Source organism: Rhipicephalus microplus, chromosome 8, assembly GCF_043290135.1.
Source record: "Rhipicephalus microplus isolate Deutch F79 chromosome 8, USDA_Rmic, whole genome shotgun sequence".
NCBI lineage: Eukaryota > Metazoa > Arthropoda > Arachnida > Ixodida > Ixodidae > Rhipicephalus > Rhipicephalus microplus.
Window position 1 is genome coordinate 46,911,644 of NC_134707.1, and position 20,265 is coordinate 46,931,908.

The 20,265-nt window shown below is 44.6% G+C and overlaps 2 protein-coding genes across 4 annotated transcripts in view; one reads left to right on the plus strand and one right to left on the minus strand.

Annotated features, from left to right (window-relative positions):
* Positions 1-20,265, plus strand: part of LOC142768998 (uncharacterized) — a 147,541-nt gene that overhangs the window by 69,220 nt on the left and 58,056 nt on the right. The window lies entirely within an intron of this gene.
* The window catches only part of LOC142768995 (uncharacterized), a 44,112-nt gene that overhangs the window by 12,002 nt on the left and 11,845 nt on the right, over positions 1-20,265 (minus strand). Inside the window, exons 4-7 of one of the 2 annotated variants that reach the window (XM_075871713.1) lie at positions 9,188-9,271; positions 6,430-6,546; positions 2,118-2,231; positions 1,617-1,724 (exon numbers count right to left, since the gene is read on the minus strand). In XM_075871713.1, coding sequence (XP_075727828.1) covers positions 1,617-1,724; positions 2,118-2,231; positions 6,430-6,546; positions 9,188-9,271 — 423 coding nt within the window. Of the gene's footprint in view, positions 1-1,616; positions 1,755-2,117; positions 2,232-6,429; positions 6,547-9,187; positions 9,272-20,265 lie in introns of both variants that reach the window. The other variant, XM_075871712.1, reaches the window with a different exon arrangement.

Consider the following 20,265-nt stretch of genomic DNA (forward strand, 5'->3'; position numbering starts at 1 on the left):
GGTGTTTGTAGGACCGACGACACTGACGAAAGACTGCCAGGACGTTCATACTGGTACGAACGCTGCCTTAGCATTCTCTCCATTGTCGTGGCTTCGCGAAGGAAATCCTCTACAGTGCCGGGAGGGTTCCGCACTAGTCCCGCGAACAGCTGCTCCTTCACTCCCCGCATTAGGAGGCGCACCTTCTTTTCTTCCGTCATTGAAGAGTCGGCTCGCCTGAACAGCCGCGTCATGTCCTCAACGAACATGGCAACACTCTCGTTCGGACGCTGGTTTCGGGAATTGAGGAGCCGTTCCGCTTGCTCCTTTCGGTCAGAGCTTCGGAAAGTATTTCGCAACTGGTTGCAAAACTCTGGCCAGGTTATCATAGTGGCTTCATGGTTTTCGAACCAAGTGCGCGCAGAGTCCTCGAGATAAAAGTAGACGTACCGAAGCTTTCGCTGCTCGTTCCACTCGTTGACGCTGCCGCAACGGTTGTAGTCGTCAAGCCAGTCGTCGACGTCCTCATAAGGGTCACCGTGGAACGGCTTCGGAGTACGCGGGACGTTGAAGAACCATGGAGGAGGCAGCGTTGATGTTTCTTGGGTTTGCGTTCCCGCACTAGCCATAGTACTGCCGAGTTGAAGAAATGGTCCGAGTTCAAGAGGTAGGCCTAGTTGTCGCCTGCTACGCCGTAGGTCAGCTGGTTCTTCCAAGTCGCGGCTAGTGTCGGGACCTTGCTGCTGATTGCAGTGCATACAACACTACCCAGCACCTCCACCAGAAAATGTCACGTGATCACAGAACGACCACAACGTCTGTTCACAGGAGCAGCACTGGACGTCGAGCCGAACCGAACGTTAGAGCACGAGCACACACCAACCGTCCTCTTCTTCTTTCTCACCATGGCACATACTCGCATTGGCGTGGCTAAACCTCGTTCCATGCCTGTGGCATCATATATATGTATATATATATATATATATATATATATATATATATATATATATATATATATATATATATATATATATATATATATATATATATATATATATATATATATATATATATATATATATATATGAAGAAGTGTTGGTCAGCTGCCAACTCGTGATAAGTCCACATGCTATGTGATGCCAAACAGGCTTGGTGGCGCTGACTGACACTCCCACGTTCAAATTCGCATGTATACCCAATAAAGTGGCTTTGGGAATAGCCGCCGTGGTAGCGCAGTGCTAGAACATCAAACGCGTTATTTGAAAGTCGCAAGTTTGGTTCCTGCCCACGACAAGTTACCTCTTCACCCACTTTTCTTTCTTTATATTTAAATTACAATTCGGTCTGATAGCTTCCCCTATATATTCGTTGGCATTACTGTCTGTTAGATCACACTAATAATTTGACAAGAACACGGTAAAACGAGCCTTTAAGTATACACTTGTTTCCCTGATATATATATATATATATATATATATATATATATATATATATATATATATATATATATATATACACTTTTGCCTTACGTTAGTATTCTTCTCAGTACTTTTTAGTGATATATTTACGTATCTTTGAAAGTTGTTGCTCTTGAATTCAAAACTACAACTGAGTCAGGAAAGACAAATTGCACCTACCTCTTTTTTTAGTCTTGGGTAGTGTCTTCTTCATATTTTTATTTATAGGTAATGGCTTTGGTGTAGCCGGCTTTCCACTTACAGGCCCAGAATGACTGACTGGAAGAGCTGATGAAGTAGCATTGCTGTCACCAGTAACTTCAGGTCATATGTTATTTGTGCCAAAGTAAAAAAAAAAAAAGATCTGTAAGCATTCATTTCAAGGCAATGTGTGTACATAGTAGTCATGTACCGCAAATATTTCTACTTTTTTGTGGCAAAAATTGTGAGCAACAAAACATGCAATATTCGAAACACTTAGTTAAACCTCTAAGTAGTTAGAGGGACCGCCTACAGCATTGCGCAGCGTATCAAGGGAGACGTTTTGGTTGTGCACATAATGTATAATCGTGAATTGGAATTTTTCACGAAGTAACGTTCTCAAAAAACGTAAGTTGAAAAACACTACTTTGATACGACAGGAATAGAAATGCAAACAAAAAGCGCGCTGATTTTGCTTACCTGTGGCCAATGGCCCAGAAGGAAGTCCTCCACTCGGCTGGCCATGCCCTATTGCCGAGGTGTTTGACGTAGAACCTGATGCTTGTGGATTGACCGTCGAGATGATTGTAGAACCTTGTAGTAAAATAAAAGCCCTTATATAAGTAGCCTTGTACAAGCCTTTCAACGAGCTATGTCGTACAAACATCAGTTGACACTGAATGGCTTTCAGACGAGATAAAGGATGTATTACTCCAAGGTTTGCACGTGCGTTGTATGCATTGCTAATGTAGAGCAATTATGAACCTTGTATTTTACATTGTTCATGCTGACTGCGTCAACGCTCTCATTCGCATACATTTGCTGCTTAGCAAAAAATAAAAGCGGGTGCTTAATGTGCATGTCGTCAGAAAGCATGCGGATGGAAAACAGGGATAAAAATAGGAATGAAGACAGGAAGACAGAAGACAATATGTTTTGACTAAATAATATTAGAAAAATAACGTATACAAAGACAATTTTTCAGAACTGCTAATGTGCGTGCATCAGCCCGCATCCATATGAAGTAAAAAAAAAAAAAACCTTCTCTACACGAATCAGCAAAATATTCATTTTTTTCAACTATATTCCTTATAACTAACAAGTCTTGGATGTACACGGCTGTTCAAATAAAGTAGACAGCTTCAGAATGGTTACAACGCAAGAGCCAAAATAGTTTGATTGATAACTAAGCACTAAACGCTTCTAGTGGGTGGGCTTTTTTTATAATGTAGTTGCTGGGATTGGACCTCCCTAAAGCACAACATCCTTATGACAGACGTTACCAAAAAGGGTTCCGAAATTTCTACCACCTGGGGCCCATTAACGTGCCCCAAAATCTAAGCACACGGGTGTCGAGCATTTCAGCTTCCGTCGAAAAATGCAGCCGCCACACCCGGAGTTCGATACCGCGACCGGTTGTTCAGCAGCTGAGCACTATAAGCATTAGGCCACCATGCAGGGGCATGCTTTTTGAAGGCAATACTGCGTGTATATATATGACACTTTTGATAATCATAGACACGTTTTGTCTTCAAGCTGAGTGCAATGTTAAAGAGATCAGAACCTCTGGTAATTCAAATTCAATGTTTTGCAGTTTCGTCCAACTTACTATTTTCCCATTGGCTCTAAAACAAGTTTTTGGTGGTGTCACTTTTTTGTAATCACAGTACAATTGGCAACAATCAAGTTAGCAAATGATAAAGATTTTTAGCTTCTGAAAACTTCTCTTGTATAATCGCCAGTGGAAAGGCAAATAAGCCAGCGAAACGCATATGTCCCTGAAAATGACGTTTTGAGTTGCACATTTCTAGTTTTTTTTCTGATCAGTCGGTTTTACTTTTTTATTTAAATATGTTTTTAAAAAGTAGTTAATGCTCGGGGACCATCGGTTAGCGAAAACTTTCTATTATATCAGCCACCTATAAGGCCTGGTTCTAATGGCGAAATTTAGTCATTTAGTAGTAAGTGCTCTAGAATGATTTCTTTTGTGTTGGGAACTGAGCCACCTGATATAGCCAAGCGAAATATTATTATACCTCAAAACCAGCACAAAAACACAATGCTGATGAATTCCACACTATAAAGTTGTACTACCTGCGAATTTTGATTAACATGTGAGTCAGAGGCAATAGAAAGCTTTGAACAAAAGTTTATTAGTTGACGATGACTTTGTGATGACTGTTGAGCACGTTGAAAAACTCGGTGTCACTTTGGACCAAATTTTTAGCTATAGTAAAACATGCGCACGACTGATGGTGAGTGGTGACATTTGCGTATTGGAGATGCCAATATTAAGCTGTCCACTGGGAGTAAAGGCTACATACCCAGAGTCGGTTTATTCACTATCATATCCGGGGCGATATATTGGCTCAACGATACTATATGGTAGTTTTACTCTATGATTTCACAACGAGCCAAGCTCGTTGTAAAAGCAGATAACGCTGTTCATCTCGTTCAAAAGGTTTGCAATCGACGTTGTGTACTCTAAGACAAACTCCTTTGTTTTATTCAAGCTTTTCTCTTCTATCACTTCGCATACGTAGCAGCTATGCACCACTGGAAGAGAACAGATAGAGACGAAATGAATGAACACAGTGCTTAACAATATCAGGAAACGAGTTCTTGGAATGCCGATATTTGCTCACACAGAGTGTTTGCTTCAGCTCCGAATTCAAATCATCCTAAAGGAGATCGTTGAAATTTGGGAATGCATAGAAATGGCTCTTTTGAGCACTGCAGGAACACTTTGGTGTATGCTACAAGATTTCGGTCATTGCAATGTGATCGCAGGAGGTGTTTTCATACTCCCCGTCATGTTTGTGAAAGCAATATCATGGAATATATATCCTTACAAAACATGCACCTCAATCGCAACTGTGATAAACAGAAAGCGAGAGCTGCTGCCCTCCTTGAACAAATATGCAGTAATCAGCAACAGCTCAGCTTTGTGGACACCGCCTCCTAGAGGATGGCAAGCCCTCATAATTGTTACCGTCAGCTCTAAACGACAAATCAATCATGATGCCTTGGTCTGGGTCAAAAACCTATAATTTGCCAAACAGGGCAATTGCACGACTCTTGCTCAATAACACGCAAGACGCTATTTATTGCCGTTTGAGATCAGCAGTGAAATCATTAAAAAAAACAATATTTATAGCAAGCCTTGAAGGCAAATAAATGACACAACACTTCATTTGTAGGTTCCCCGCTCCCGAGGGTAAAACTTAGGGCTTCCCAAACCCTGAATGAGTGGACAGATGGGTCTGTTCATGAACTAACCTATCAAGATACTTTTGGGCATCTTGCACCTGACTTGACTGAGAATAGGCTCATTCATCCTGCCTACAAAAAGATCGCAAACTTGTCTCTAACATAGAGTTTACCCCCATTCAAATTCACATGCCAACCCAACTCAGATGTACAAACATAGGTTCTTGCAAACAAATACTTATCTTAATCCACGTCGTTTCAAACGATCTACATAGGTATGCCGCTACATAGGTATGCCGACAGTTTGTGTCCCTCATTCGGACAAATATCCACGTTTTTTCTTTTTTTGCAGCTATGCGTTTGGGGCGCCAAGTAGTCATAACATGTCACATTCTTTCTGTAAAAAATAATTACTTCCAAGTTCCTCCTTATATCGCCCTGCCTCTGTTTCAGTTCTACAGAGCTCCCAAAATATCAAGCCACTGGGTGCAACTTCACCACCTGGCGTGTGCAAAGGTTAACCATGTCAGCACAGACAAACCGGGGCAAACTTTCGCATGGTACACGTAAAAATGCTGTTCGAACAAGGAACGTGACCTTAGTGTCTCCAGACGAAAATTCAACGCGTGCGCCGGAACTGAGGACTCGCGACAAGCCGGCGTGTGGTAGGAAAACACAGAAAAAAGAAAAAAATTGGCTATTGCGTCATGATAACTTGCTGTAATAACTACTGCGTGGGGACGTGAGGGAAGGGAAGAAGTCGTCGTGAGCCCCTGTTTGATCGCGTAGGCAAACTTCGGAATTCATGTAGAGTCCTTCCAAGCTGTGTTAGTTGTTATTATTTTGCAGATGATATACGCATGCCCAAGGCGCTTATGGCGTCCTGAATTCGTTCCTTGGACACCGTCTCTTTAGAATGAGAAAAAACTGAAATAGTTTCTTTGTAGTTTCGACCCGAACTATCTTTGCTACGTTCACGTTCTGTAGCGCAATCGCGTGAAAACTTCAAGCTGCATAAATGATGAACCCATGGCTTTTTTTTCACGAGATTGCACACAACGTGTATTGAAGGAAGAATTGACTTTATAGTCTGTAGCACATTTGCGTTCAAAACGGCGCTAAGGGCTACTGGTTTGGGGCTTTATAAATGCTCCTACAGGTAAAATGATGTATACCTTTTTGTTCTTTATTGGTTTATATTACAGGTGGCAGAGGTCGTCTCCTCGCTACTTTCTGGCCTCCCTGCTTGCACAAGCAATGCATTTGTTCTGCTTCTGTTAGAACATAGCCATATTGTTATTTATATCTCATGCGTACTGCTCTGACATTTCAGGCGCGCAGTCATGCGTTATAAGTAAATAAATATCGAGACAGCGTTCAGGTGCAGCTACGTTATATATATACACTATAATAGATGTGCAAGGACCAAGATAGCCTTTTGTCAATTTAACGTATTGGACAATTGAGCACCATTATTTCAGTGTGCTGTTCACTTAGTTAAATCGAGTTTCACTTGTATAACAAAGAATATACAAGCCTTACAGTGTTTTTTTTTTCAGTGAATACATAATACATTGCTTACCAGTACTGGACGCACCACCATGAGTAGCCAAACCAGGTTGCCGATCAACCGGTGTTCTCGATGTCGCTGATGAACTTGGGCCAGTTCCTCCTTGGTTTACACTTGCAACTGTTGAGACTGTTGAGAAGAGGCTGGTTATTGTGAGACAAAACTTTTTAGCTGCTGAACCGATTGAGTACTCACTACTGCCTACGCCCATACTTTCGCTTTTGCGCAAGAATATTTTTTTATAAAGAGGAGAAAGAATTGAGAACGTGTTTTAAAAAATATGTTCCTGTTAATTTTAGACACAATGGGGCGAACACATCCCTTCACGTGTGATCACAATTGTGAGATACCAGACACCAAACATCTCAAGAACCTTCCCTTCATGAGCATACGCTTTACTGGTACTTATTGAAACTTAGGTTGTGAAAAAGTTGTTGGCTGTCACCCTTGCAATTAACCCCGTTGTAAGGTATGCCAACACATGACAACTTCGTACTCCGTATTTATCAGCGCTTCAAGCTTTACCATAAGATTCAACGGAGACTTCACTTGCGACAGCGCCAATGTTGTGTACATGCTTGAGTGTTCCACATGCCACCAGCAATACATCGGTCACACCGAAACGTCATTCAGAATACGCTTTAACAACCATAGAACCCACGCTTCTAACCTACCTCATCTTCCACTAATAAAACATGTCCAGATGCCAGGTCACCCCTTTGCAAACCTCAAGGCTACAATACTACAGTCTGCATTTAAAACTCATCATGACCGAGAAGTTCGCGAATCCTACCTCATCAATAAACTCAACAGTCTTCACGCTGGCATAAATCAAAGCATCGGACGTGTCACCTTTCTTTGTGGGTGACGAAGTTTATTATATTCATACACTATCCTCCCCCCTCCCGTCACACACACTCTTTTTTTTCCTTATGAACCCCACTTTTTTTTTACCACCGCATATTGCATTAAAGTCGCACGTTATATATTTTGTATAGCAACCATGGTGACTTGTAAAAAAATCTTATGGTGATCTTTCAGTACTTTTATGTGTACCGTGCGGAAGTAGATGTGATTGATATCTGTTTTGCCACGCAAGTAGCCTTATTCTCTCGCTTCTCCCTCACGGCCTCATCATCCTTTTACTGGTTTATATGTTTCACTGATGCGATGGCTTCCTAGTCATACGTTTTTTAAGCTGTAGCAGTTATCTTGCTACACGAGGTGATAGATCAAAATGAATTGTCACCGATGTTTGATTTTGAACTCCTGACGTTTTTTTCAGATATCAGTGGCCCTTAAAAGCGGCATATGCCTTGTTCACTTCTTATTCTCTGACGAAGGCCGTACCACGGCCGAAACGTAAATCTATAAAGGAACTGCTAAACTGCTTGCTTTCTCGTACGTGCACCAGCTTCTTTTCACACACACACACACACACACACACACGCACACACACACACACACACACACACACACACACACACACACACACACACACACACACACACACACACACACACACACACACACACACACACACACACACACACACACACACACACACACACACACACACACACACACACACACACACACACACACACACACACACACACACACACACACACACACACACACACACACACACACACACACACACACACACACACACACACACACACACACACACACACACACACACACACACACACACACACACATATATATATATATATATATATATATATATATATATATAGCTGCAGTATTAGGGAGTAATGACTGCGCATTTTTTGTACAAATTTATATTTCTGTGTTATACAATACTATTGTTTTTTTGTCTTTTTCCTACGATAGAGAGGACATAAAGATATTTGTTCCCTATGATTGGAAATCTTTTAAAACGGTGTTGCAGATCAGGCGGAAAAACTGGAGCCCCCGTCGTCATGCAATAAGCTTGAAGTTTCTGATTTCATGATGAAAGCACCAACGTAAAGCTTAAGAATTTCGGAAGACGCTTAGACCACGATTTTTGTATCGGGTGCTATGAAAATTGCTTTTTCATTTGCTTCTAACTCTTCACCACTGCGTTGACACGTCGTTATTGTCGCTTCCATTGAGTACATTTATTAAAAGAGATTTTTTTATATGAAGCCACTGGCACCAGCCTTAGGACTATTTCTGTATGAGACGAAAACTAGTTCTTTTGTTCAGGTAGATTAACCTTATTATAATTATTCTCATTAGAAAATTAACTGAATCATGTTACAATGATCAGTAGAGCATGCTGTCGAATATCATATACTAGTTGGAACAAATTCATTCAGTTGAAGTAGGCTTCATTATGAAAATGCACACAGTAAATTTTTGAGAAGGTTGCTGAGCCTATATATATGGCGTCAAAATAAGAAAACGTTTACTCTGGCTGTGTTTACACTGAGGGTTGCTGCACGGCGTGCTGCGGCTATAGGAAGTTGTAGTGCATAGTAAATTGCACTCTGAATGCAGTGCGTGCTTTCGCGAACCTAGCCAAGAAACACGCTCATGGCTGCAAGTTTCTTCTGCGGAAGGTGTTGGCGTCGCTATCAGTTGTCTCGGGAAAGGGTAAGTGATTTTCTGGACTCCTTCTAAAGCTGGCATCTTGCCGGCTTGGTGCCTGTTTCCACCAACGTAGTCAAGAAATGATTTTTTCGTTAAAAAAAGTCGTCTACGAAATATATGAGCTAATGCTCACCACTATTTGATAAAACTGGTGAAAGAACCGCACCTGCACTTGATGATACAGTGTCTGGTGACCCTGGGGTGGCGGATCTTATTGTTCCTACGGAGTTTGCATGTCCTCCTGGGGCTGCTAAAAGAGAATTGTTTTTCGTTAGATTGCCATTCATGCGCAGAGTTTATTCAATTCATCAGATAATACAATATACATTCGGGCGTAAGGTCTGCTGAAGAATTGTAGTACGTTATGTTACGGGAAGGTCTAGAAAATAAATTTAAGCAACCTGTGTCTGCTGCTCATTGGCAGGGCATATTATTATGGCCAAGGGTACGGATGTTTTTTTCTGTGTAAGTGTACGCCTCGACATGACACAGACAATAACGAAGGAAAAACCAGCATGGGCACTAAGCAACAAAAAAGGAAAGGCCAGTCGGGAGAGCCATAGTCATGGTTCGAAAGCACGTGGAGAGAGGGTGAAGCGAAGCAATGAGGAAGAAGAAGTGGCTTGGTAAGCAGCGAAGGAGACAAAATAAGTCAATTTATGCATATATGCAGAAGGCTTGCGTTATTCTCTTCTGCATTTGTAGTAGCAGCATTATTATACGAACGAGAAATTAGCTTATTACACATACACCTGAATAAAAAAAGTGCATTGCCAAAAATCTCGACGGACTTCACCTTTTTTGTAGATCGCTGTTGAGTTGTAGATCTGTAGAGCACGTTTGATTTTTTTTAGCAAGAATTAGACCAAGAAGTAGGTGGCAGCGGGAGTCGAAAACATGTTAAATCCGCTAGAAAAGGTCGCCGGCGAAAGGTCTCGCGTAGAGTTTAAACGGTCTACATTAGGTACACGGCAAAGCAAGTAAGACAAATAAAAGTGAGTGCTGCGGTAGATGCTAGTGTAATGGGGAAATCGCAAGGCAATGACCAGCGGGACCTTCTCTGAGTGCGAAGCGTGAGCGTGTGCACGAGCTGTAGACGCTGGACTGCGCGAATATTTGTGTCCATACCGGCTGTCTGCCTACTACTTGGCGTCGCTATTAAACTCCCTGGGTGTGGTGGGTACGCAAATCTGGAACTTCGAAGCTGGAAGCTGCCCACTGCATCAGCAATGCCTGATCAGACGACTGATCAAGGCGCCACCCAGCAAAGCACGGCCCAATCTCAACTGCTCATCGTGCCTACCACCCTGAGCCAACGAGATCCCCCCTTCAACAGTGGCACCGAGAACCAAGATGTGGAAGAGCGGTTGCAGCTGTTTGAAAAGGTGAGCGCCGCCAACAAGTGGGACGACCCCTCGAAACTAGAGTATGTCCCATTTTATCTCAAAGACGTCGCCAGCCTGTGGTTCACAAACCATCGTAGTGAATTAGCCACTTGGGCCGTTTTCAAGACCACCCCTGCAGCTGTGTACGATCGTCCCGCAGTGCGCAAGCTGCGTGCCGACGACCGCATACACGAACGTGCACAAAGGCGGGGCGAAACCTCCACAAACTATATTGAAGATGTTATAGATTTATGCCGGTGCTTTAACCCTGAGATGATAGAACAAGACAAGATCAGGCATATCTTGAAATGCATAGACGATGATGCCTTTCAAAGGTTGCTGGCAGAGGGCCCCAGTACCGTATCCGAACTTGTGACCTTGTGCCAGGGCTTGGAAAAGATTCGCAATCAACGTGCATCAGTTCGGAGGTCGACGACAGCAGGCGACTCTCTCGCTGCCCTGGTCATCGGTGGTGACAGCACCCTGCTGGAGCAGATAAAAGAATGTGTACGCGAAGAGGTCGCACGACAGCTTTCGTGTCTCTCGTACCTGTCGACCACCGAACCACCAAAGAACCGCCTAACGCCGACAACCAGACAGGCTATTCAGGAGCAGGTCTCCGAGGCGTTGCCCTACCTGCGTCTGCCTCTCCACTAACACCTGTTGCTGCGCCACTGGCTTATGTGGCCGTCGCGGCAATGCTTACGCTTCGTCGGCCATTGTATACGCCACAACCTGTGCGACCGTCCACCACGCCGTTTCCAGCTGCACAGCAGCACGCCCGATATTCTTGGCCCACTGCTGACAACCGGCCAATGTGTTACTTTTGCGGCATTGCAGATCACGTTGCACGTCTATGTCATCGGCGCTTCGCAGTTAACGCACTAAGATACCCGTACTACTCGTTTCGGCCTCCATGCCACCTGAAGTTCACGAACGCGATGCGCCAGCTGCTTCCGGCACCCGAACCTCCGCTTCTCGACGTTCTACTTCCTGCTCGCCTTTCTCTTCAACAAGTCGTCGTTCTGTAGCACCTATGCGTAGACGACCCTCCTCTATTGAGACGGAAAACTAACTGCCGCAGCTCGGGAGGTACGAGCTGCGTCACCGTTTAATCGTTAAATTTCTCGCCTGTCGCCCGCCAATCTTATCGATGTAATCATCTAAGGTGTACGAACACTTGCACTCATCGATACCGGTGCCGCGATATCTGTGATTAGTCCAACACTCTGCCTCTCTCTTCGTGAAGTGACGATGCTTTTCCCCGTGGTTTCTCTTAGCAGTGCAAGCGCCCAACAAATTGAGCCCGTCACGACATGTACAACAAAAGTGGTTATTCTAGACGTGTTGTACACCATTGAATTTCACGTGTTGGCTTCATGTTCCCACGATGACATCCTAGGATGGCATTTCTTATCACGCCATCATGCCGCCGTGGACTGCTCTGGGGCCGAAGTGGAGCTGTTACCGTTTCGTGATGCGCCTTCTGTTGATGCGGCTGCATCTAGTGCGGCTAACCTTGTCGTCGCGACGGACATAAACCTTCCTCATTTCAGCGCCCTGTTTGTTCCTGCCTGCTTTGCTTCACTTTCTGACGCTGCCGTCCTATTCACGCCATCTGACAATTTCAGTAGCCGCCACCACACATCGCTGCCATTCGCCGTTCTGGCGCTTTGTCAAGACACTACCGAAATATTTATTTCCAATCCCAACTCGTGCCTTCTCAGTTTGCGCTGCAACGAGACGCTCGGCCACATTCAGCTTATCGATGAAGGTACTATCATGCCTGCCGATTTCTTCTACATCAAGCCGAATATGAAGGTGAACGCATTGGTTACTCACCTTGCCTCGGACTGCGTGTCTTCTGATGCATTTCACCGTTCTATTGACAACCATCTCACCCCGGCTCAACGAGAGCAGCTTGTTACCCTGTTGCATAAATTCAGGCGTTCGTTTGACTTCTTCCAAGCGGTGCTAGGAAGAACGAACACCGCTGTGCACACAATTGCGTCACCGCCCCTCTCGCGTGTCCTCGACGGAGCGTCGCGTAATTGCAGAACAAGTAGACGACATGCTAGAGCAGGGAGTAATCAAGCCTTCTTGTAGTCCTTGGTCTTCCCCAGTTGTACTTATAAAAAAAGGATGGTTCGATCTCGTTCTGCGTAGACTACAGGTGCCTAAACAAAACTACGAGGAAAGATGTTTACCTTCTTCCCCGCATTGACGACGCCCTCAATTCTCTCCAAGGTGCAGCATTCTTTTTCTCGCTTGACCTTCGCTCAGGTTATTGGCAGGTCCCAATGGCTGAGTCTGATCGTCCAAAAACGGCGTTCTTCACATGGATGGCCTCTATGAATTTACCGTAATCCCACTCGGGCTCTGGAATGCGCCCACCACACTCGGGCGACTGATGGACAGCATTTTACGTAGTCTCAAATGGGGCATACGCTTGTGCTATCTTGATGACGTTGTGGTCTTTTCACCCGATTTAACTTCGCACCTCACACGTCTGCGTAAGATACTACACTGCCTTACAAACGCCAGGTTAACCTGAAGAAATGTCACTTCGGGGCTAAACAACGCACCATACTTGGTCATGTCGTCTCGAAAGCCGGCATCCTTCCCGACCCTAAGAAGCTTCGTGCTGTTGCCGAATTTCTTGAGCCGACTACAGTTTAAGAACTACGGAGCTTTGTGGGCCTGTGCTCCTATTTTCGTCGGTTTGTCCGGAACTCTGCTTCCATCATCGCTCCGCTCACCAAACTCCTTGCTGGCCCTGCAGATCTTTCGAATCGGACAGCAGCCTGTGACGAATCCTTCGCAACACTGCGCCAACTCCTTACCTCACCACCCATACTGCGCCGTTACGACCCTACTGCGCCGACCGAAGTACACACGGATGCAATTGGCGTCGGCCTTGGTGCAGTACTCGCGCAACGCAAACCAGGTTTTATAGAGTATGTGGTCGCCTATGTAAGCCGCGCCCTCACTAAGGGAGAAGCCAACTATTCTGTTACAGAAAGAGTGCCTCGTGATTTTGTGGGCGTTAAACAAGTTTCGCCCCTATATGTACGGCCAAACGTTTGTTGTGGTAACTGACAATCACGCACTCTGTTGGTTGGCTTCACTGAAAGACCCTTCTGGTCACCTCGGACGTTGGGCACTGCGCCTCCAGGAATTCGACATACGCGCCATCTACCGATTGGGGCGAAAGCACTTTGACGCAGATGCGCTTTCACGATCACCCGTGAAATCTGATGATACGAAAATATCAGCCCTTGACCTTCCGCTCTCTGCCGTCAGCATCACAGACATGCCATCCGAACATCGGAAGGACCCTTGGATTACCTCGCTCTAAAATATGCTTTCTGACGCATCAACTTCCGGTTACTTGCGCGTTTTTTCTCGCCAAGCAACGCATTTCACCATACGGGATGGCCTGTTATACCGTCGCAACTATCTAGTGGCGGGTCGTAAATGGTTGCCAGTCATACCAAGACATATGCGGTCTGATATCTGCGAATATTTTCATTCCGAACCGCAACAACGCACACGCTGGTGCGCTAAAGACGTATGAGCGGATCTGCCAACGTTACCACTGGCGGGGTATGTACACGTTTGTACGCAAAACAATCGCGCATGTTCCCTGTGTCAGCAGCGCAAGACATTTCGTCATTCACCCGGCCAACTGCATTCTTTGCCATGTCCTGCACGCCCATTTGACCGTGTTGGGTGACCTATACGGCCCACTACCGTGTTCTGTTGCTGATAGTCGATAGGTGACTGTGGCTGCCAACCATCTGACAAAGTACGTCGAAACGGCAGCGCGACCTTCGGCTGGTGCTCGTGACGTTGCAACCTTCACCTTGCACCGGTTTGTTCTTCGTCATGGTGCACCACGCTAGCTCCTGAGTGACAGAGGTCGCGTATTTTGTCCGAAGTTCTGCAGCAGCTCCTACATTCATGACGTACGGTACACCGCACATCAACAGCCTACCACTCTCAGACGAATGGCCTAACGGAACGTTTCAATTGAACCTTGGGAAACATGCTCGCTATGTATATCAATCCCGACCACTCCAATTGGGACGTTGTTTTTCCTTTCGTGACGTACGCTTACAATGCGTCGATTCAATCAACAACAAGCTTTTCTTCATTTTTTTTCTTTTACATGGTCGTGACCTATGCAGCACACTTGACACAATTCTGCCATACAATCCTGATGCCTCCAAGTTCAGCCCAGTTTCTGAAATAGCCAAACATGCCGAAGAGTGCCGTCAGCTTGCACGGTCCTTCACAGCCGATAATCAAGCCCTCCAAAAAGACCGCCATGAACATGATCTTGTTCAGGACACTTTCCCCGTCGATTCTCTCGTGTGGCTCCGACTGCCTTTCTACTCTCCTGGACTGGCTCCCAAGTTTGCACCGAAGTATACTGGCCCTTACCGCGTCATACAACACCCTTCTTCTGTCACCTATCTGACTGAACCGCTCAAGTCGTCCACGGACAAGTGCCGCCTTGGTCGTTAGATGGTCCACATCAGTCGCCTCAAGCCCTGCTACAACCCTCTTGTTTTCTTTTCCCCTTGAGTTGCTAGGATGGCTCGTTTTCATCGCCGGGGTATTGTAGTGGGAAATGTGCAATGCAATGACTAGTGGGACTATCTCAAAGTGCGAAGCGCGAGCGTGTACACGAGCTGTAGACGCTGGACTGCTCGAGTATTTGTGTCCGTACGTGCTGTCTGCCTACTACCAGGCATCGCTATTAAACACTCTTGCACTAGGAACATTTAGGTTATTTGAACCTTTTCGCGTTCGACATCTGCTGCTTCGCTAGCTCAGGAAGTGTTTTCACATTGTCAGAATGAGAAGTATAAAGTGCTATTCATGACATATTTGTAGCTGTCATGAAACATGGAATGGAATGAAAAAACTTTAGTTTAGTCCTGCAGGACGCGCTTAGCGCGTAGCGGACGTCTCCGACGTAGGGAACGACAGGGAGTACCTGGCGGCCGCTTCGTGGGCCTGCTGGATGGCCCATTGCTGGTCGGCGCGAAGTGAGCTCCTGAGAGACCTCTCCCACTTGCTTGAGGTAGAGTCGCGAGGAGTTGTTCTACACTCCCATAGCATGTGTGCGAGTGTCGCTGTGTGTCCACATGATGGGCATGTGTCGTTGGGTTATGCATCAGGACAATAAACATGAAGCGTGGCAAGGTTTGGGTACGTGTCTCTAATAGGCGCAGGGTTAATTCTTGTGGTCTGTTAAGTTTCAGATGTGGGGATGGAAAAATGCGGCGCTCCAGGTAAAAGTCCTTTGTTATGTCATTGTACGTATTGGGTGCATCCTGATTGATATCTAACCCAGCAAGAGGGGTTGCCCTGTGGCAGTGTGGTCGGTAAGTGCGCGCACTGCATCATGGGCGATCTCGTCGAAAGAATTTGTCACTCGTTAATACCATACCCATATACAGAAAAACACACCCATGTTCATAAGGTATGCAGAAAATTTCTCGCTGTAAATTGGGGGAACATGCGGTGGAGTAGAACCTGAGCCAACATTGGAAGGGTTTCAGCAACTTCTTCCTGCTCTTGTACTTTGGTCTTGGGCCTATATATAACATGTTTGTTTCTGTTTAAAGAATTGAACTCCGCAAGTAAAAATAAGTGCTTTTATCGGTGTGCAAGGCTCACTTCTTCTAAATTACAAGTTAGCAATTTCTACTAAGACGAAAGAACGACAGAATTATGAGAAACACTGTTTTTATTTGCATAATCTAGAGCACACCCTAGATTATGCATATCACGTAGCTATTTGTACGCATATGCTGCAGTTCATGAAAACATGAAGTTTTTATAGAAAACGTTGTGTTGCTTAATTTTATTAAGCCACGTAAATTAGGCCAAATTGTGCATGAACCTACTCGTGTTTCGACAACCTCAAGGTCACTACTTGACCTTGTCTTTCTTTCTGAATCCGTTCAACGGCTCAGTTTTGATGTCAATGTTTTGCCCGGGATTTCAGATCACGAAATCGTACAGTTTAAAAGTCATATGTTGCCCTCAACTTCGCGGGCAATCATTAAGCCATTTAGAAATTTTAACAGTGCTGATAATGAAAGTATTTTGGACTTCCTCGTACTAGATTTCGACACCTTTAAGAGCAAATACAATAACGGGTATCTCTGCGTAAACGGATTATGGTTGCACTTCAAGACGGCCGTGCTTACTTGTATTAACAAATATGTCCCACAAAAACAAAGAAAGATTAACCGCCAAAGCCCGTGGATTACGCGTGCCATAATTCACTTAAAACGTCGTGTTAAGCGTCTCTCTCGAGCGCCCAAAACGCCTAACGTGTTACCTTCCCTAAGGGCTGACCTACGGAAAAAAAATCTAAGAATCAAAGTATCACTTTTTTAATGTTAAGATACACGGCTTTCTTGTCACCAAGCCCCGCCGCGGTGGTCTAGTGGCTAAGGTACTCGGCTGCTGACCCGCAGGTCGCGGGTTCGAATCCCGGCTGCGGCGGCTGCATTTCCGATGGAGGCGGAAATGTTGTAGGCCCGTGTACTCAGATTTGGGTGCACGTTAAAGAACCCCAGGTGGTCAAAATTTCCGGCGTCCTCCACTACGGCGTCTCTCATAATCAAATGGTGGTTTTGGGACGTTAAACCCTACATATCAATCAATCAATTTCTTGTCACCAACCCTAAGAAGTTCTGGACTCACATCACCCAAAAGAAAGACCCAGTCGGCAAAATGAATATAAACGACAGGGAAGTGTCCGATGCCTGCTCGATAGCAAGGGCTTTTAATGCTTTTTTCTCGTCTGTATTTGTACGTGCAACCCAGTGCTCCACTAATTTCAGTATATTCCTGGCTTTGACATTCCCGATATAACTATTACCGAGCCCGGAATATTTTCGGCTTTGCTCAACCTTGACCCTAAAAAGTCCGCAGGTCCCGACAGAATACCAAATGCATTCCTTTACCGGTATGCGGAGTGGTGCTCGAAATGCCCTTACATTATATTTAACGAAAGTCTACTAAGTGGTGTGGTTCCAGACGATTGGAAAACTGCAAAAGTTACTCCTGTGCATAAATTCGGCGATAAACTTTGTGTAAAAAACTACCGCCCCATATCCCTTTTGTGTACAGCCGGTAAAGTTTTGGAGCACTTTATATTTAAACACCTAGTAACGTATCTTGAGAGCAACATGTTTTTTACGAGCAATCAACATGGTTTTCGGCGTGGATTTTCCACGGTTACACAACTAATACACACGACTAACGACATCTCAAAAGTTTTAGATAAGGGGGGGCAAATTGACGCTATATTCTTGGATTTTGAAAAAGCTTTCGATCGAGTACCCCATAGCAACCTGATGTTAAAAATTCGAAACTTGGTCAAAAATGAGAAAATAACTCAGTGGTTGGACTCCTACTTATCAAGCCGGTATCAGTAAGTTCAGATAGGTGACTCTGCCTCTCACTTGTCATCAGTTGTTTCTGGAGTCCCACAGGGCTCCGTCTTAGGTCCGTTGCTTTTCATTATCTATTTAAACGATTTACAGTTCGACTGTCCGGTGCGTTTCCGTTTCTTTGCCGATGACTGCGTTGTTTATCTCCCTATTGAATCGGTAAATGACCAGAAAGTTCTCAACAAATACTTAACCCTTTCAGCCCTGAATTTTTTATTTTGGTCAGATACACTTCTTGCGCGCGTTTTTCTCGAAGTTAGGACCTCAGAAGACTCCAAGCAAAAAATTGAGCCACTGGTACAAGCATTTTCGGATTAATTAACGTGGCATCAAATTAGTTAATTAGGGCCCTGTGATTGGAAAATGAAAAAAGTGGCTTATTTTTTTTTTGCGAAATAATGGTGCACACAAAATGGAAACCAACGTCTTACTTTTCAGCCTAGTACTCACTGAAACAGCTTCGGTACATCGTCCCGAAAATGGCGCTTACCCGCCTCAACTTACGCGCCTCGGCTTCACGGAAGACTTCGGTCACGCTTCTTCTTCTTTGTGGCTGTTACCTCTACAAACGTGCCGCAATATTGGTGTCAATTGCAGTGGGAATCATTGAATAACTATGTTCCCAAGAATGAGCTGTATTGGTTACATTTCCGAGATGCTAGGGGAAAATTTGTGCGGTGGTGTCAATTGACACCGCCAGGGCCGAAAGGGTTAACAGCTGTTAGTAATTGGTGTGCCGATTGGAACATGAGCCTCAACACAACAAAGTGCCGCCAAACGACAATAACGTGCAAAAAGTTTCCATTTCAATATGCTTATCAAATTAACAATGTTGAATTAGAGGTTGTTAACGAGTTCAAATATTTGGGTGTAACCATGACATCAAACCTCACCTGGAACAAACACATACAAAATATTACATCATCAGCACTGCGCAGACTTTGGCTTCTAAGACACCGACTTCAGCACTGTACAAGCAGAACGAAGACCGTTGCGTACACTACGCTGGTCCGCCCCTTGCTCTAATATGCAGACGTTGTTTGAGACCCACACAAAAAGACGGATTCGGCGATGCTCGAACGAATACAAAAGAAAGCGCTGCGATATATTCACAACGCATACAGCAGGCGAGTATCCGTGACAGAACTGCGCAGGCGTTCTGACCTACCAACACTAGAGTCTCGCCGTAAATTACATCGACTTAAAATATTACACAGCATAGTCAATGGTTATTCAAAGCTAGACTTCAATACTTATCTCGAATTCAACATGTCGCGCCCCACCCGGAACAAGCACAACAAAACAATCCTAATGCCTTTCACGAGAACAAACGCTCACCGTCTATCCTATTTCCCGAGAACGATAGCAGAATGGAACACTTTGCCACGCGACGTTACTAACTTAACTAATCAAAATGCTTTTCCAACGGCTATTTAAAATTGTGTATGATTGGAAGTGCTGGTCTTGTTCCCCTGTCCTATCGAACTAACGTATTTCACGTGTTATCTTGCTACCATGCCACAACGCAGACTGCTTGTCTTGCAATATCTTTTATCTTTACATGGCAACATCCGATTAATTTTTTTTACGCTTCCTGGTAAATGCGCGTAGTGTACTTTGTGTGTTTTGCATTAGACTAGCATTGCCGGTTTTATTGTATATTCATGTAGCTATTTGTAACGAGAATTACTGCTGCTTTGCGAATCATGGGCCGTGGTACTGATTGCGTGCGCTTGCGTGTCCTGACAATCTGTAAGCTTACTGCATTATTGCTTCCCTGTGTACCGCGGACCGTGTTACTGGTCGCGTGTAAACTTTGTGTTCAAACTCTGCACTGTACCACTCCTGCCCTGGCTGCCACAGGGTGGCTGGCAGTATTGAATAAATAAATAAAAAAATTTGCAAATGTGTTTTGCAATTACCACGAGACTTTTGAGGGCGCAATATTTGTTTTTACTTATTGACAAGCCGTTGAAACAAAATATGGGAGGTCAGCTGCTTGAGTTTTTATGCTTGTGCGTGAATGTGTATCTGATTTGTTAGTGCACACAGAGTCCACTTTCGATGCTCTTGCATTGCTTGTGACTGTCGCAGATACCCGGAAAAATTGAGTGTGTTGTGTAATTTCAGCTGCAATATTCAAAATCATATAAACTTCCATCGGCCAGAATAGCGTCTCTGAATAAGCAAAGCAGACACGAAACTAAAGCGTAAAAGTGGCTAAATATTTATTTAAACGTCTTGGTGATTACTTTTTGCGATTCGCGTTATAACACTTTGTCTAGTTTTACCCTTTGCTTTTGAATATCTGACCCCACTTACTATACAAAGACTATGTCTGTTTGGACCACTATATTCGGTTCATCATAGAACTGCTC